Below are 19768 nucleotides of genomic sequence, written 5' to 3' on the forward strand. Positions count from 1 at the left end.
ATATTTTTTGCATTTTGTAACATCGCCTCTCTTTATCGAATTTTACAATTGTATGCAATTTTCCACTTGAGCAATTCAGTAAAAGCAAGGGCGAGCTTTTGCTTCTATTTATTTTATTATTTCGAAATCTGATTGCATTGACTCTATCCTCCTCGTTCCTCTGAAGGTGTAATCCTATATATCGCTGCTTTAGTATTTATGACTCCCCCACTTTAGCCTTGAATTTACTGCCTTATTGGATGGTAATATAGACTCTGTGTTAGTAGAGAAATCTGAGAGGGCTCAATAAATATCAGAGGCAAAGGGTGCAGGGGTAGGTCACACTCCAGGACGGACTCGGTCATCATTTGTGTTGAGAGATCGTAGATATTTATAGATCCGTTGTAGAGAAACAATATTTTGAATGAGTTGTTGGTAAGGAAAGCGCTAAATAAATACCAGAAACGGCATTGAGGGTAAACGTATCTCACGGTGGCAGTGCTCTTCAGATAGATGGAGTGATATGTTATCGTATAGAGAGGACTGAAGAGTTGTTTGTGGCTTGACTCTTTTCTGTACTGTAAGTATATGGTGACCAGGGACTCCAAAATGTACTATAAAAGCAGGCCATACTTGTCGTAAATAGCTATATTCCTGTTGTCCTGCAATCGTACAATAGCTTGGTCTGAGAAACAGAGCGAAATTTAAAGGAAAACACCACAGTTTTACAATATTTTACTACGTTCTCACCTCAACTTAGATTAATCAATAAATACCTATCTTTTTTTAATGCGTGCACTTAATCTTTGTACAGCGCTTTGTGAATGTGTTAACATTTAGGCTAGCCCCATTCATTCCTTGGGATCCAAACAGGGATAAATTAATAAGCCACCAAACACTTCCATGTTTTCCCTTTTTAAAGACTGTTACATGCGTAGTTACACGAGTAAGTATGGTGGCACAAAATAAAACTTTTGTTTGGATCCTAAGGAATGAATGGGGCTAGGCTAAATGCTAACACATTCATGCTGTACAAAGATTAAAAGTGCACGCATTGAAAAAAGATAAGTATGTATTAATTAATCTCAGTTGAGGTAAGAACATAGTAAAATATTGAAATACGGTGGTGTTTTCCTTTAAAGGTGCAGTGTGTAAATTTTAGCAGCATCTAGTGGTATGGTTGCGAATTGCAACCAACGGTTTAGTCCACTGCTCACCCCTCGCTTTTGAAACACGTAAAGAAGCTACGGTAGCTGCCACAGGACAAACATGTCATCGTCGGAGACAACTTAGTAAAAAAAATTGTGGCACAAAATGGCGACTTCCATGTAAGGGGACCCTCTGTGTAGGTAGATAAAAACGTCTCGTTCTAAGGTAATAAACACATAACGGTTCATTATGAAAGGTCTTTATACACCCCTGATAATATCGTTTTGTATATTATTTTGCATTTCTGTCAAGAGATCCTTATAAAAATTACACACTGCACCTTTAAGTATTTATTATAGTGCTTAATTTTGAATTGGGTGCCATTTACTCGCATCTTGTGTAACATCTCTTTTGTTTTCTACATACGTAAAGAAATCATATACAGTAGGTTCAGATCGACATGAAGCTAAAATCCCTAGAATTATAATTTTTGGGTCTCTCTCTTAGGTAGTTATTATGTACAATATTTTTTGTTTGCCTGCAGTGTCAAGCCATTGCATAATTAATGAGGGCTAACCGTTTTCAAAGCATTGATTGTTTTTAAGAAGATGTGCTGCTGTTATATACATCCCGGTACTATTTTTCCAGCTGAACAGACAAAGCATTTTTTTTTCTGAACCTTCTGTAAACGTAGATATCTTTTGAGAGTGATAAAAGGAAAACGAAATCTGTCCATCTCCCTCTTTAGTGGAATTGCCTGTCCTCTCTTCTCCGTTGATGTGTCTACTTATTTATTTTCCTTAATGCCCAGGTCTTATCTCTCCAACGTCTTCACTCTGGGATTGATCAATATTTAATTTTCTCGGAGAGACTAGCGGTTAACACTAGTCCTTCTGTGCGTGTCACTCTCATCAGGGCCCGTGTCTGCGTCTGCTCGCTCAAAGACCTCCAGCCTTTTCTCCCGTTAATATGACGGACGTACACCGCCGATATTCCCGAGTTCAAGGATTAAATAACCAGATGCCTTTCCGCGCATTCGCTTTAACTCATTTGTGACCTTTGACCCAATGGTGTCAAGGGTCAGAGGTTTATCATGACCTGTAATGATCGGATAGGCTTGCGAGCAAGAGCGTTTTTTATGTTCGATAATGAAGTTTTATTTATGGGGGGTAATAGAAGTTCACTGATGGTTTTATTAGTGGTTTTGGGTTATTCAGATGAGATGACAGTTTTCGGAGGGTTGTTGACCTCTGGTTTCTCCTAAGGAAAATATAGCGCTGACCTCTAACCTCTAGGTCATTAAACTCAAGTTGTCTTTGAAGAGGCTGGTAACTCGTACAAGACACGTTCAGTTTTAAGGAGTGGGTGCAGTGTTTTAAAAATTTAAGTCGCAAAATTGAAATTGTAACTTTTAATATCAAATTTTACGTTTTGAACTTTTGTAGCATTACAAAACAAATCTCCTCTCTCCGATAAACCATCATTACTGTGTAACTTTGTATTATATTTTCATATTTCCTGTCACATCTGGTCTCTTTATTAAATAACAGCCACGTCCTCATGTGGTCGTATGTCACATGGTGTGGTTCAGGCAGCTTGGTTTATGATTACAGCTTTTCTTCGTGTACTATTGAAATGATTGATGAAGTATATTAAATGCACTCCTAAAGGCACTTTCCCACTGCCTGAGTTACACGTTTGTGTATGTGTGCCCTTAAGGGCATCAGTTAGCACTGTCAGGTTGATAAAGAAAGGGACTAACTAGTCACATCACATGGAAATGTCATGGACACAAAAGTTCAAGATATGATTTTGCGTGCCGGTAAGAGAGAAAGCCGATGTAATTAGAAGACTCGAAGGAAAAATCAAAGACAATTTGTAGGGACGGTTACGAATTTTAAGTCTTGAGATAAATACGTACAGTTCACGAATTGTATTATCAGCGTAACAATTTGGGGCAAAGATTAAGTGTACAATGACAGTAAAAAAAGTTATGGATGCGGGTATGCACTTTATTAGGACTTTATTAGTTTTTATAAGATTGTTGTAGTTCATTACTTCTTTTATATGTTGTGTAGGTGGCGCTGGTGCGCTGGACAGAAAGCATTGGCTTGACTCTAGTCAACAGAGACCTGACATCCCTCCAGCTGAAGACCCCAGCTGGACAAATCCTGACGTACTTCATCCTCCAGATCTTCCCGTTTACCTCTGAGAGCAAGCGCATGGGTATCATCGTCAGGGTACGTTTCAATATTACAAATCTGTTTAAAAAATAAAGAAGCTTAAAAGGTTCATCACAGCGATCCCATAGAAGAACCATTTCTTTTATATCTTTTTATGATCTAAAGAACCTTTTTTTTACTATGAAGAACCTTTGTGAAAACAGAAAGGTTTGTTGGATGTTAAAGCAACACTTTGTCGTTTTTCGACCTTAAAATAATGTCCAAAATTATTTCAATGGATGAGTTTTACTTCTTCTGTAACCTGACTAGCCCCCATACGGCTATAACCACACTCTGTAAGTTGCGTTTGCAGGTTGGAGGGGCACACAGACCCGCTACTTACAGTCCCACGGGCTACCTTACCTGCTTGGTTGACATGGTTTCCAAATTTCCTGCCCACGGCAAGGCTATACTACAACAGTATTTACAACACTGATAACAGACAATTGCGCTTTTCAACCACGCGGAGGAGCCGTGAGCCAGTCCTACATAAACCTCATTCCCACAGTAGGGATGCACCGAAATGAAATTTCTTGGCCGAAACCGAAAAAAGGAAACCAAAGCTGAAAAAACGAAACCGAAACACCGAAAGAAATTATTATGCCAATTATTAGTACAATTGCATTTATGGCTATCATTGTGTACTAACTTTAATAGGGGTGTGTGACAGATCAAAAAACTCACAGTTTGGATCACATTACAGTTTTTGAGGCACATATCAAATTATTTTTCGGATCAGCAAAAAGCGGGTGGGAAAAATCGAATAAACAATAAAGAAATTGCAAACATTTATAAAAAAGAACAAAGTTGTACATTTAATAAGGTCTGAATTTAGCATTAGGTACAGAAATCAAATTAAATTAATCATAACACAATAAATTAAATATATTATTATTTTTAGAGCTATTTGTCTCTTTGTCATGGGTTGTTTGATTAAAATTAATGACAAAGACTTAAGTAGGTTAATCTGACTGTAATCTATACATACACTTAAGACATAAACAAATGTTTTTATTAGAAAAAGAATACTTTGGAGATAATTTTGTTTATATGTGCCCTGTCAATAACAGAAAGATTTTATGTTTGCTTGTTGTTGTTTTTTAAACGCGTCTCTCTCTTATGTGCACTACTGAGGGCACTTAAACGCGCACACACACAGAGACGGAGGGTGAATCCAAACAGTGCAACAGTCGCTCCACATAAAAAAACATTACGTTGTGTTTCGTTGCTTTATTCACCAAATTTATGTTAATGGATTACAGTATAAGACACATTAGCGCGACTCTCTCTAAAGTTTACACATCAAGACATGCTTAATCTTTGCAGATGCGTGCAAACAGCTGGACCGTGAGTGAAACCTGCTTGAGCACGAAGGGGAGGGGTGTGTGACGACTTATCACCGTGAGTGAAACCCAAGCGTTAGCGCACAGATGGGAGGGGCGCGGTTGACATTCATTTTCGGTTGACATTTTCGGCTGGATTTTTTATTTCCGCCCGAAACCGATAATGCCATTTTCGGCCAAAATTTTCGGCGATCGAAATTTCGGTGCACCCCTATCCCACAGCACTTTGGTCCCAGAAAACACCCGTAAAATTGTCAGAAAAGCTGCTGTGTGAACGCAAACACGTCTCGTAAATGTTCTGGGATCGCTCCCAGAAAGAGTAACATTGCCGTAAGATACCCGGAAAGCCCTCAGCGTGAATGAGATGCTGAAACAAGGGGCATGTCGTAGTGAGGACGTGCGCAACATGAAGTTATGGTTCAGCTCTTTAAAACGAGGATTTATTTATTTATTTTTCATTCATGACAGGAAATGTCGGCAAACTGGACTAAGACCGAGATTAGGTAGCTTGTCACTATCCGCGTTAAAGCAGAGATTATTCTGCAGCATAAAAGCATAGCGCGTCACACGCTTATATGTGCTTATAATAAACAAAAATGCACGTGTATCAACGCAACAAGATTTTTTAATGCATGCTAACATTTACGATGAAAAATGTCTGCAAACTGGACTGCAGCAGATATCAGGTAGCTCATCACAATCCACTCTGAAGCTAAGATCATTCACCAACATGACAACGGTGCGTCACGTGCTCCTTTATACTCTTATCATAAACAAAAATGCACGCAAGTGGTTTCTGGAGAGATAAATAACGGGTAATAAGAAAACTAAGAAAAAACAACCAAGTGCAGGACTAAGCGTCGCCGTCCCCAAATACGGGACACCTAAGTTTGCATTAATATTGTTGATGTAAATTTTAATCCATCACTACAAACTATATATCGTTGGAAAGGTCTAAGCCTCCAGAACAGACATTTCAACAGTGTTTTATAATATAAATTATGTTGGGAGAGTAATTGATTCATTTATGAAGAGAGTGTGCCTCAAAAAATTTATTTTCTGCTAAATGTCACTGTCCCACCAGCAGGACGCCTACATTTACTTCAATGTTTATGAATTTTTATCTAATCATGACAAACTTTATATTGTTTGAAAGCTCCAAGAGTGTAGATTTAACTCAATAGGGTGGGTTGATGCTTAAAAGGTTAAACACGTCACGTTTCTTTACGTTATCTTTACGGTATGTGTGTGAAAAATTGGAAAATCATAGGCAGTGTGAATGAACCAAAAATCAAACGATCCTGGACAAATCCCAGATGCATTTTCCATGTATTTTCCGTAATGCCTTTGTGAAAAGAGCTCTAGTGGAGCTTTAAATGTTCTCAATGCAACTATTCAGTCAAAAATGGTTCTTCAATGTCATCATGAAGCACCTTAATATTTAAAGGTGGAAAAGAGGATGTTTGTTTTATACATTTTTGCAATATTACTTAAAACTGTCTTTACATAATGATAAAAGACTATTTATTAGGTGCACTGAAAGTCATAATATTAATATACGTCATCTGTGCACAAGATAGGGCCTTAAAAACATCATCCAATCGTTGACGCAATCATCGTGTCAACGATTGGCCCTCTGGCTTGTCAATCACTGCCATTACGTTTCTTGTGAGAGACGTGCACGCTCCAGTAACTTTACACGAGCGCATAGCATAGCGCATAAAACTCCGTCTTTAGTTTCGGTTTGTTTTCATCGCCGCTCCCGCTTTCCTCCTCGAATTTGCACCATGGAAGAGAAGAAACCCGAAGGAGGATGCAAAAGAAAGAGTTTTTTAGTCGCTGAGAAGAGGATAAAATCGTCAGAATAACGTAATCTAACCAGAGTCATTATTGGAGAAACATTTCAACGTTGGAGAGCAATGAAGGAACAGAGAGGTGTCAAGACAGACGCGCAGTTCGCAAAAATTCTCCTCGACAGGTAACAGTGATTATTCTCAGTCGGCGGAAACATCCTCTTTTGCGCCTTTAAGAGTGTAGTGTGTTGCTGAAAACCTAGAGCGATAGATTTGTATGCCACCGAATTTGGTAAAATAGTTATTTTAACCTACTGTTACCTATTCATTTCAGCATCAATGAGATATAATAAAATTACAAAGGGTTTGTTGCAATGCATTCTGGGATTGGCCACTTTGCTAAAGAAACAAGTTGCTGCACTGCTATTTTGCCAAAAATTAGATGTTTTAGGAGGCAGCATGATAAAATTTCCTGGCTTTAACAGCCTACCCCTCAGGAGCGTGCTTTACTAGTTTTTGAGTAGAGCAAAATCATGTAGGTGTTTTTGTAGCTACCACTCAGCTACCTGTCTTGGTAGTTGCTACTGTACTTAATAATTTGGTAAAAAAACATTTGCCTAGAATAGAAATGCTCAAATGTGAGTGGTAAGCAAGCATATATCTTTTGTAGCTTGGGTTTTGAATGTGTCTCATATAATATTTTAAGTATGCTATTCTAGGCTTCAGACCTGTGTATACTACTATACATGTTTTTGCGAGGGTGTTGTGTTTGTTTTTATTGTTTGGTTGTTACAGTGCATGCAATGCATGCATATTAGTATTTGTGGCAGATATTTGTTCGTGTGTTTGTGTGTGAGCTCACGCATTAGTGCAAATCATCTCTGTTTGGCTCCTTTTGTGCTTGTACCGGCTGGGGTCTGTGGACCGCTGATGTTGTTTTCTGTTCCTCTGTTGGACCCCCTAATATTTTAGATGTTGTTTTGGATATTTGTTTTTCTTTTTTTGTTCAATTGAATTGATTGTCTTTTCAGGAGGAGGCTACTGGTGACATCACGTTTTACATGAAAGGAGCCGATGTTGCCATGGCGAGCATTGTACAGTACAATGATTGGCTGGAGGAGGAGGTAAGAATGCATAGATCATTGTTGATGGATAATCATCATTTGGCATCATTTGTGTGGGCTGGTGAGCTTGTGAATAGCCTAATTGTCTGTTTCTTTGACCCTTCCTGTTTTGTATTTCTCTTTGTTTGTTTTACATTTGTATTCGCATTCAGTTCATTTTTTTGTATTTTGGTCTCTGTATTTTGGCAACATTTGTGCGACCCATTTCGGATATGCATTAGTGAATATGATTATGTTGGAACGACTACAAGCAAGCATGATCAATTGCAGTTTCTACTTGCATTAGCAGAGCCGTTTTATCTCAGATTAAGTACTCGAGGTAAGATTTTAATTTTAAAAACATTGGGTGTCATTCACTAAGCATACCGGTACATACGCACAGATTTGTGAATGAAATTTGTTTACAGACATTTTTACAAACAAATCTAAACTAATATTTCTTCTAAATGTATGAAAAAATACAAAACAACTTATACCACATGTACGCAATAATCACACACGCTATAATTAAAGCAATACTTCAGCCAAATATCAAAATGACCCCATGATTTACTCACCCTCAAGCAATCCGAGATACATGATATGTCCATCATCTTTCAGACAAACACCTTTGGAGTTATTTTAGTAAGTCCTAGTCTTATCCACCAACGCACAGTCACACATCACAATCTACTTGATGGTTGGATCTTGCGTCTTGTAATACAGTTTTATCTAGACCAATTTAACATCAAACTTCTTAACTTTTTATTGTGTCACATCGTGTCACATTTCATTGTAGAAACAAATTCTCTCTATTTTGCTTTCATCCGTACTAACTGATCAAGGACAAATCACGCAGCTCATCATCACACATGCATTTCTCACTTTGATGATTATAATTGTATTGGCAATATGCAGTCAATGGTTGCCGGAGATGAGGCTTATTAATTAATGAATGACCCAAATAAAGGCGTACTGTATGACTGGGAGCAAGATCATGTCATAATCCTCATTGGGCTGGTCGTGATGAGAAAAGGTCAATAAGTAATCACAGAGTCAAGTTTTCGCTGTTGGACTTTCATATTAAAATTAAACTGCTGTCCCACATCTTTTCATAGCGTTGTTAAAGAGTCCCACAGGCACCATTGATCCTTTCTCTGTGTTTGTGTGTAATTGCATGGGCGTTTCATAATTTGTGTGGAAGTGTTTTGATGTTTCCTGTGAACATAATTATGTTATTTACATCTTTGTTTCCATGCTTTCTGTATACTAATTAAGTTCTTTGTCTAATATACAACCACGCACACTAAAACACCGTGTATCTGTTTTACTGCTTGAACTAGATACAGTTGAAAGAAAAAGTATGTGAACCCTTTGAGCTTACTTGGATTTCTTCATAAATTGGTCATAAAATGTGTTCTGATCTTCATCTAAGTCAAAACAATAGAGAAACACAGTCTGCTTAAACTAATACCGCACAAACATTATACATTTTCATGTTTTTATTGAACACAACATGTAAACATTCATAGTGCAGGGTGGAAAAAGTATGTGAAACCTTAGGCTAATGACTTCTCCAAGAGCTAATTGGAGCCAGGAGTCAGCCAACCTGGGGTCCAATCAATGTGATGAGATTGAATGTGTTGATTAAAGCTGCCCTGTCCAATAAAAAACACACATCAGTTTTGAGTTTGCTGTTCTGAAGAAGCATTGTCTTATGTGAACCATGCCTCGCACGAAAGAGCTCTCAGAAGACCTACGATCAAGAATTGTTGACTTACATAAAGATGGAAAGGGCTACAAAAGTATATATAAAAGCCTTGATGTCCATGTGTCCGCGGTAAGACAGATTGTCTACAAATGGAGAAAGTTCAGCACTGTTGCTACACTCCCTAGGCATGGTAGCCCTGTAAAGATGACTGCAAGAGCACAGCGCAGAATGCTCAATGAGGTGAAGAAGAATCCTAGAGTGTCAGCTAAAGATTTACAGAAATCTCTGGCACATGTTAACATTTTTGTTGACAAATCTACAATAAGGAAAACATTGAACAAGAATGGACTTCATGGGAGGACACCACGGAGGAAGCCACTGCTGTCTAAAAAAAAACATTGCCGCACGTTTGAAGTTTGCAAAAGAGCACCTGGATGTTCCACAGCACTACTGGCAAAACATTCTGTGGACAGATGAAACCAAAATTGAGTTGTTTGGAAAGAACACACAATGCTATGTGTGGAGAACAAAAGGCACAGCACACCAACATTAAAACCTCATCCCAACTGTGAAATATGGTGTAGAGGGCATCATGGTTTGGGGCTGCTTTGCTGCCTCAAGCCCTGGACGGATTACTGTCATCAATGGAAAAATGAATTCCAAAGTTTATCAAGACATTTTGCCGGAAAACTTAAGACCATCTGTCCGCCAACTGAAGCTTAACAGAGGATGGACGATGCAACAGGACAACGACCCAAAGCATAGAAGGAAATCAACAACAGAATGGCTTCAACAGAAGAAAATACGCCTTCTGGAGTGGCCCAGTCAGAGTCCTGACATCAACCCGATTGAGATGCTGTGGCATGACCTTAAGAGAGCGATTCACACCAGACATCCCAAGAATATTGCTGAACTGAAACAATTTTGTAAAAAGGAATGGTCCAAAATTTCTCCTGACCGTTGTGCAGGTCTGATCTGCAACTATAGGAAACGTTTGGTTGAGGTTATTGCTGCCAAAGTAGGGTCAACCAGTTATTAAACCCAAAGGTTCACATACTTTTTCCACCCTGCACTATGAATGTTTACATGTTGTGTTCAATAAAAACATGAAAACGTATAATGTTTGTGCGGTATTAGTTTAAGCAGACTGTATTTCTCTATTGTTGTGACTTAGATGAAGATCAGAACACATTTTTACACCAATTTATGAAGAAATCCGAGTAAGCCCAAAGGGTTCACATACTTTTTCTTTCAACTGTATGTGTATTGTTTTGTTTAGTGTGGAAACATGGCCAGAGAGGGACTGCGGACACTGGTGGTGGCCAAAAAATCACTCAGTGAAGAGCAGTACCAAGACTTTGAGGTACACATATACTGTATTTGTTTCTGAATTAAGTCAGTACTATATATAACTTTTTGCATATTTGGATCCAAATTGACATATTCACACAAAGTCTAAATTTTGAACCCTGATTTTTGAACTCTTGTTTTGTCATACAATTTTTTTTTATAAATGTGTGTTAAACAAATTAACTCTTTCCCCGCCATTGAGTTATCTCTGCAATGAAGAGTTTTTAAGGCAATTCATATTTTTACTATTATAAACTAGGTGGTGCTCTTACCCAACTTATAAAACACTAAGCATCCAGGGATTTAAAAACAGAAAAATATCTGTGTATGTTTTGATCATAGTTCTGAATCTGATCTCTAACAAAAGTCATGTTTAAAAATACAATTATCTCAGCTATTTGTTGTATTTATGAAGAAACCTACCCATATATTTAGGGTTCCCACAGGTCTTTGAAATCCTTGAAAGTTTGTGAATCTAGAGGGGAAAAATACTTTTTGGCATAGTGGTGTTTGACACATGAAAACGTCTCTGGTTACGTATGTAACTGTTGTCCCCGGAGAAGGGAATGAGACGCTGCGTCTCCCATGCCATACTTTCTGCGTCCCTGTAACGTCGTTTTTGGCAATATTTCAGATAGAGATATACTTCCTGGCTCCCGCGTCACCCTGTCTTTGCCGTTAAGCCTCACCATTGGTTGAATTTGATATATACATTCAGATGCACTTACCCTTGGAGGCGCCCCCAAAATGTCACCGCAGTGACGCAGCGCGAGTTCCCTCGAAAGGGAACTGTAACAATGTATCTTTAAAGGTAACACAAGGTAACCTTGCTCTCATTCGAAATTTGTCCCCACATTTAGTCCTTGAATTTGAAGTTAACTAAGGTGTGGGAACCCCGCCCGCATATTTGAGAGGTGATAAAAAAGAGAACAAATGAAGATAGGATGAAACTTTTTATATTTAAAAGCGGAGGGTCTTTTCTTTTTTATTTGATATATTGTATGTTTATATATTAAAATAAGATAATTTTCTGAAAGGGATTAAACTGTGAAAATCATAAAAAATCCTGCCGCTGGCTGGCAAGTTTTTTTTTTAAAAAGGCTGGCTGGGAAAGAGTTAAAGGAATAGTATACTCATTTTCAATATTAAAATATGTTATTACTAGGGCTGTCAATAGATTAAAAAAATTAATCTAGATTAATCGCATGATTTCATGAGTTAACTGCGATTAATCGCAAATTAATCGCACATTTTTATCCATTCTAAATTTACCCTAATTTAACACTTTTTAGGTTTTTAATATTCTAATCATATATACATATATAGATGCTTTATGCAAATGTATGTTAACAATAGCCTGTTTACATTTTAACAGAATCACCAGCCATTGTTTTGTATATGAATTTTCCTTTCAGAAGATTTTTCTTTCTCCATTTTTGTTTGCTGCTGCATCATTTGTGACCTGTGCTGGCAAGTTGAGTCGGAATTAGCAAATTTAAAAAAAATAGTGGTTCATATTTTGACATTCTCTATTAAAACATAGAACAATGCATGATTTGTTGAAATATAACAAAATATGACAGAACTACACCTGTTTAAAGTAGGGGTGACCCCGAATAGTCGAAGATTCGATGCATCGGAGAAGCCTGATTCGACTACCAATCTCACAGTCGAATCGTCGCAGATGTGTTATGAAATGAGGATCATTTAATTTTGGCCGTATATGGGTGCACACATTATCTGATTTCACATATAACAGCTTTCTACCAATATATTAATATACAGCATATAATGATAATGCTGCAAATAATATGTGAAGTAACAGCTTTCAATAAATATATGTTAATAAATCCAACATCCCCTGTGACCGGGCTACACGGAGGTTTCTTCGTTAATAAACCATTGCCTCTTTGTTTCTACATTTAAAAGACAAAGCTGGCAATTATATTATGGCTATACTTTTCTATTCTTTTAATAATTTATTTTATGTGATTTATAAATCACTCTGGGTTATCTGATTTAACTATTTGGCTTGTGTTTTGTTTCTGTGCACTTGAGGCATTTTGCATATTTGTTCTGCACTTTATTACTTCTGACCTTATTTTATTTAAAAAATGTATCTATTATAAACGTAAATTCTGATCTAATTTAAGTCTGTAAATTTTGGATAGCTTTTCGTTGTATCAATGTTGCGCTATTGTGTGCTGGCCATGCTTGCGCATGCAATTTAGCCGAACGGGCTAGGTGCTCGTTACAGCGCTCTGCGTCTCATATTTAGGAGTTTATCAAACTAAACATTAAAAAACGGATGTTTTTCGACGGGTATAAGTTTTTAAAATGTATTTATCATACATTTTTGTTATCTTGTCACAAGTTAAACTACAAAACAGGTAAGCCGTTTTTTAAAATTTCGGTTATGAAACGGAAACTATCTGCACCGAACCTATTTCTGCCTGACACGAATGTCTTTCTTGTGATTTAATATTATGGTTGGTGTTCACTTTTAAATGATAGCAAAGAGATTCCTGAAATAAATAATATCATCCGGTCTTTCTGTATCTAAAGTGAATACAGAGATGATCAAAGTCAAAGCAAGCAGGTATTTCTGTGCTAAATAATAACGCATAGTGTCTATAAAATCATTAATTTCAGTGTTTTTCATGTTATAAATTAACGTTTAATGAATTGTAAATAAAGATTAGTTTTTATCATTTACAATCACAATCACAAATTATTTGTCATTTCTCATTTGTTGGTTTTTTTTTGGTCATGACTGCTTTGACGCGCTATATCTCCAAATTAAATAAAAACACTGGGGTTTCCAAGGCAGAATCACCTTTGTTATTTTTTTTAGGTTTAGTTATCAAAATGTATTTTTGTGTGATGTTCTGTAGATCGTGGCTTTAAAATGTTATGAGGAATAAATAAACAAATGTTGCCTTATATATTTTACCTTAAAAAAATAAATATATAAATGCATCGTCAGTTTTGTCTTCGTTCATCACTTGAAAGACAGTTTTGGTCACTTTAACCGAAAGTTGTTTATGTGTGCTGCTTGTGAAAGAAAATAAAAGTTACCAATTTGTACCTGGTCTGGCCCCCTCCCAACCCATGCAGACACACATAGATGATTTGACTATCGGTCGACTATGGAAAGATTCGACAATTCTGATTCGAATATGTAAATCCTTAGTCGAGGACACCCCTAGTTTAAAGTTGAAAGAGTCAAATTACCACAAACATTTCCACATCCATACATTATATTACCACATCAATACCTTAAAATCACTGGTAAAACTAATAGATTTAGCACACACAAAGCAAAAACATCATCAATGTATGTTCAACTTTTTTTCCTTTTGTTTGATTGACATTGAGACAGACTGCTTAAAATCTAAGTGATCTAATATAATGTTACACATCAGATAGTTTTACCCAACAGTTAACCAAACATTTACTTAAAACATAACAGATTATAGAGCCTACCTGCGTGAATTCTTATCAAAACAGATATTTGTAAAACTGTAATTTTGTGTAGATGTCTATATATCCGGGTCGCGCACTCGCGCGTCTGTGTGCACGCGCTTCAGATATCAGTCAGTCAGCGTGAGGGGATCGCTTTTGAGTCTTGTCGCTCTTAATAACTCTTTAACATTAATCAGGTACCGAACTTTATCTCTCTTAATGACTCTTTTAACATCAAGCAAGTCCTGCAGTCTATTTTATAAGTCATGCATAAAAGCGAAACCAAAATGAATTGAGACGAATCAGATTAAGCAGGAGGACGGTAACGTTACACCTCTCAGACGTATAAATAAAGATCATATCAGATGTCCAACGAGCATTTAGAGCATTGGATTTGGTAGACAATTTGCGTAATGTTCTTATTTCTATGAAAACCTTTTACTCATTTAGAGAGAGTCACATTTGTCTGCGTCTCTGTTCATTCAACTGTGGGCTGGACCAAGGGTCACACAGAAATTGCGCGTTGCGTTAATCTCCGTTAATAAAATTAGTGGCGTTAAAATGAATTTGCGTTAACGCGTTATTAACGCGTTAATTTTGACAGCCCTAGTTATTACCTTAACTAAGAACTGTTGATACATCCCTCTATCATCTGTGTGCGTGCACGTAAGCGCTGGAGCGCGCTGCGATGCTTCGATAGCATTTAGCTTAGCCCCATTCATTCAATGGTACCATTTAGAGATAAAGTTAGAAGTGACCAAACACATCAACGTTTTTCCTATTTAAGACGAGTAGTTAAACGAGCAAGTTTGGTGGTACAAAATAAAACGTAGCGCTTTTCTAAGCGGATTTAAAAGAGGAACTATATTTTATGGCGTAATAGCACTTTTGGGAGTACTTCGACTCGGCGCAGTAACACCCTCCCTCTTCCATTATGAGAGTGAGAAGGGGAGCGGACTTTTCAGGCGAGTCAAAGTACTCCCAAAAGTGCTATTACGCCATAAAATATAGTTCCTCTTTTAAATCCGCTTAGAAAAGCGCTACGTTTTATTTTGTACCACCAAACTTGCTCGTATAACTACTCATCTTAAATAGGAAAAACGTTGATGTGTTTGGTCACTTCTAACTTTATCTCTAAATGGTACCATTGAATGAATGGGGCTAAGCTAAATGCTATCGAAGCGTCGCAGCGCGCTCCAGCGCTACATGCACTCACACAGATGATAGAGGGATGTATCAACAGTTCTTAGTTAAGGTAATAACATATTTTAATATTGAAAATGAGTAGACTATTCCTTTAAGGATACCATCCCAAAAGATTGATCTGCCGTTATCTTTTTCTTTGCAACTTTTTTCATTTGATATATTGTATGTTTATATTTAAAAAAAAAAATTCTGAAAGACAATAAACTTTGTGAAAATCATAAAAATGCTGCCGCTGGATGGCAACTTTTTAAAGAAAAAAATGCTGGCAGGGAAAGAGTTAAGGATACCATCCCAAAAGATTGCTCTGCAGTTATCTTTCTTTTTGCAATTTATTTATTTAATTTATTGTATAATTATATATTTAAAAAAAGAACATTTTCTGAAAGACAATAAACTTTGTGAAAATCATAAAAATGCTGCCGCTGGATGGCAACTTTTTAAAGAAAAAAATGCTGGCAGGGAAAGAGTTAAGGATACCATCCCAAAAGATTGCTCTGCAGTTATTTTTCTCTTTGCCATTTTGTTCATTTGATATATTGTATATTTAATTATATATTTAAAAAAGATATTTTCTGAAAGACAATAAACTTTGTGAAAATCATAAAAATGCTGCCGCTGACTGGCAACTTGTTTAAATGCTGGCAAGGAAAGAGTTAAGTATACCATCTCAAAAGATTGCTCTGCAGTTATCTTTCACTTTGCAATTTATTTTATTTTTCATTTGATATATTGTATGTTTATATGTTTAAAAAAATAAAATTTTCTGAAAGACAATAAACTTTGTGAAAATCATTAAAAATGATGCTGCGGGCTGGCAACTTTTTTATATGCTGGCGGGGAAGCAGTTAAGAAAACCATCCCAAAAGATTGCTCTGCAGTAATCTTTCTCTTTGCAATTCATTTTATTTTGCTTATTGTGCCAAAATGTTTATTCTTATTTTAAAGATTGAAATAACTATCAATTTGAAGCCAGTAGTTTCACTGTATAAAAAGTAATATTTCAATAAAATATGAAAATTCTTTCATAATTTACTTACTATCATGGCATCCCAGATGTTTATGATGCGGTAAAGTCATAAAACAAATTTGTATAAGAAAGTCATATACATTTGGGATGGCATGAGGGTGATTAAATTATGAGAAAATATTCCTATTTTGGTGAACTACTCCTTTAATTAGTCTTGGGCTTAATGAAAAAATCGTCTTGAAATGTCATGTGTAACTCAGGGTCATTATGATTTCTCTCTTTGTGTTCAGAATCGATATAACCAGGCCAAGTTGAGCATTCATGATCGTGCTCTGAAGGTGGCAGCAGTGGTGGAGAGTCTGGAGAGAGAGATGGAGCTTCTGTGTCTCACTGGGGTTGAGGATCAACTGCAGGCTGATGTCAGACCGACGCTGGAGCTCCTTCGCAACGCTGGGATCAAGGTGCACGAACACAACTGCTGTCAGTTGTTTACAATAAACATGATATCCAACATGAGTAGAATAACTCTGAAAAGTTTTTTTTTACATTCTACTCTGAACTTCTTTATTTCAGATTTGGATGTTAACAGGAGACAAGCTTGAAACTGCAACTTGCATCGCCAAAAGCTCTCATTTAGTGTCCAGAAATCAAGATATCCACGTTTTCAGACCGGTAGGCACAGGGTCACTTATGATCTGGATTAAAGGATTAGTCCATTTTCTTAAAAGAAAAATCCAGATAATTTACTCACCACCATGTCATCCAAAATGTTGATGTCTTTCTTTGTTGATGTCTTTCTATGTTTTTTGAGGAAAACACTGCAGGATTTTTCTAATTTTAATGGACTTTAATGGAGCCCAACATTTAATACTTAACTCAACACTTAACAGTTTTTTTCAACAGAGTTTAAAAGGATTATAAACGATCCCAAACGAGGCATAAGGGTCTTATCTAGCGAAACGATTGATATTTTTGACAAGAAAAATAGAAAATATGTACTTTTAAACCACAAATTTTCGTCTAGATCCGGTCCAGAGCGACCTAACGTAAATGCGTAGTGACATAGGGAGGTCACATGTTACATATATAAAACGCACATTTGCGGACCATTGTAAACAATAAACTAACACAAGGACATTAATAAGTATCAGTTGACATACAGCAACGTAGGAACGGTCCTCTTTCTCAACACTTGTAAACACTGGGGCGGAGTTTCGCGTTCGTCCTCTGTGACCTCTTGACGTCATGACGTATTGCGTGGGGTCAGCTGGCGCATCACGACCGGATCTAGACGAGAAGTTGTGCTTTAAAAGTGTATATTTGTTATTTTTATTGTCAAAAATGACAATCGTTTTGCTAGATAAGACCCTTATGCCTCGTTTGGGATTGTTTATGGTCCTTTGAAGCTCCGTTGAAAAAAACTGTTAAGTGTTGAGTTAAGTATTAAATGTTGGGCTCTGTTAGGGTCTATTGAAATTGGAAAAAAATCCTGCAATGTTTTCCTCAAAAAACATAATTTCTTCTCGAATGAACAAAGAAAGACATCAACATTTTGGATGACATGGTGGTGAGTAAATTATCTGGATTTTTCTTTTAAGAAAATGGACTAATCCTTTAAATTGAAGTAGATTGAGTGTGAACGCTGTTTACGAAGCGTATTGGTGTTTTCCAGGTGTCCAATCGTGGTGAGGCTCATTTGGAGCTGAACGCCTTCAGGAGGAAACATGACTGTGCCCTGGTCATCTCTGGAGACTCTCTGGAGGTAAAACGCAAATTTTTGGCGACACATTGACATCCAGGGTGGATTTTTTTCAAGCGCCATTTCTGTTTGTGTCAGGTGTGTCTGCGTTACTACGAGCATGAGTTTGTGGAGCTGGCGTGTCAGTGTCCCGCTGTGGTTTGCTGTCGCTGCTCTCCCACGCAGAAAGCTCAGATCGTTCGATTGCTACAACAACACACGGCCAACAGAACGTGTGCCATAGGTAAGCTCTATCTGTTCTCCTCTGAACTTGTTTGTTAAAGGCGGGGTGCATGATCTTTGAAAGCCAATGTTGACATTTGAAATCGCATAAACAACCAACGATGTCGTTTAGTAGACACGCCCCTTACTGCTGATTGGCTACAAGTATGTTTTGGTACTCGGCTCGACTCCCTTTTCAAAAAGTTTTTCAAAAATCATACACCCCGCCTTTAAGCTTTAAAACAGATGAGCGTATTTTTAGCACAGGTACAATGTAACTACACACTAGCTACATTGTATCAAATGCTTTCATGTCTTATGTAAGTAGATAGTACGGTAGTTAAAGACACCTAACCAAACGTGGCTCCCATGAATCTTTGAGAGCGGTAAAATGACTGGCTCTACAGCGTCTCTCTCTTCTCATGTTTTCTTTCCTGCTATCATCTTTCTATTCAGGTGATGGAGGAAATGATGTCAGCATGATCCAGGCAGCAGACTGTGGTATCGGTATTGAAGGAAAGGTGAGGTATTTTTCATCACCAAGTATAATTAATGTGGCCTGGTAAAAGAGGCTTCTAGGACATTTCAACATTAATGCATTTCAATTTCTCACAGGAGGGAAAACAGGCATCTCTGGCCGCAGATTTCTCCATAACCCAGTTCAAGCACATCGGCAGGCTGCTGATGGTACACGGCCGCAACAGCTACAAACGCTCGGCGGCTCTCGGCCAGTTTGTCATGCACCGTGGCATGATCATTTCCACCATGCAGGTAATGCATGCAAATGTGAATACATATTCAGAGTGAACCGCCCCACCATGACATCTCTGAGATTTTTAAGGTGACTTGGATCATCATAGCAAATTGGTTTGCTCTTAAATATAAGAGCGGCACTTGTATCTGCTACACGGGCGCTTGATTTGTAGTGTCGTTGTCTTGATTTGAATGCTGATTTGTTGCCTCTCTTCTTTCAGGCTGTGTTTTCCTCCATTTTCTACTTTGCATCTATTCCCCTGTATCAAGGCTTTCTCATGGTGGGGTAAGTGTAAATTTTGTTTATATTATTTAAACATTTGTCAGACACTTAAGACCAATTTATACTTCTGTGTCAAGCGTACGGTGCATCACACCCTGTTGCACACCTCCCAAAAAATGTCAAATAAACAACATACATGATAGAATACATATATGTGAAGCTTCTCCATCAACGTACGCAACAAGCAGCTGTCGGTCCGTTACTGTTTCTCACATTGCATTTTATATTCCCAGTTACGCCACCGTTTACACCATGTTCCCTGTCTTTTCCCTGGTGTTGGATCAGGATGTGAAACCTGATATGGCTTTGCTCTATCCTGAGCTTTATAAAGACCTCACTAAGGTAACAACATAACAGCAGTGATGGTAATAATAAGAACTAACCTCCAGCTCAAATATCCGCATGCTTTGAATGATATATGTTATGTAAAGGAATGACATTTTTAAGGCATGAGTTGGCGTTTGCTGCATGACAGTGATGTTGA

At 37.4% G+C, this 19768-nt stretch overlaps 1 protein-coding gene across 3 annotated transcripts in view; it reads left to right on the forward strand.

The window, feature by feature from the left end:
* atp9b (ATPase phospholipid transporting 9B) overlaps window positions 1-19768 on the forward strand; it is a 63088-nt gene that overhangs the window by 35084 nt on the left and 8236 nt on the right. For all 3 annotated transcript variants that reach the window (XM_055219929.2, XM_055219930.2, XM_055219931.2), the window contains exons 16-26: window positions 3207-3368; window positions 7518-7610; window positions 10580-10663; window positions 16579-16749; window positions 16862-16960; window positions 17961-18050; window positions 18126-18270; window positions 18705-18769; window positions 18864-19019; window positions 19223-19287; window positions 19518-19626. In XM_055219929.2, the coding sequence (XP_055075904.1) occupies window positions 3207-3368; window positions 7518-7610; window positions 10580-10663; window positions 16579-16749; window positions 16862-16960; window positions 17961-18050; window positions 18126-18270; window positions 18705-18769; window positions 18864-19019; window positions 19223-19287; window positions 19518-19626 (1239 nt within the window). The remainder of the gene's footprint in view (window positions 1-3206; window positions 3369-7517; window positions 7611-10579; window positions 10664-16578; window positions 16750-16861; window positions 16961-17960; window positions 18051-18125; window positions 18271-18704; window positions 18770-18863; window positions 19020-19222; window positions 19288-19517; window positions 19627-19768) is intronic.

Source organism: Misgurnus anguillicaudatus, chromosome 20 (genome assembly GCF_027580225.2).
Source record: "Misgurnus anguillicaudatus chromosome 20, ASM2758022v2, whole genome shotgun sequence".
NCBI classification, from domain to species: Eukaryota; Metazoa; Chordata; class Actinopteri; order Cypriniformes; family Cobitidae; genus Misgurnus; species Misgurnus anguillicaudatus.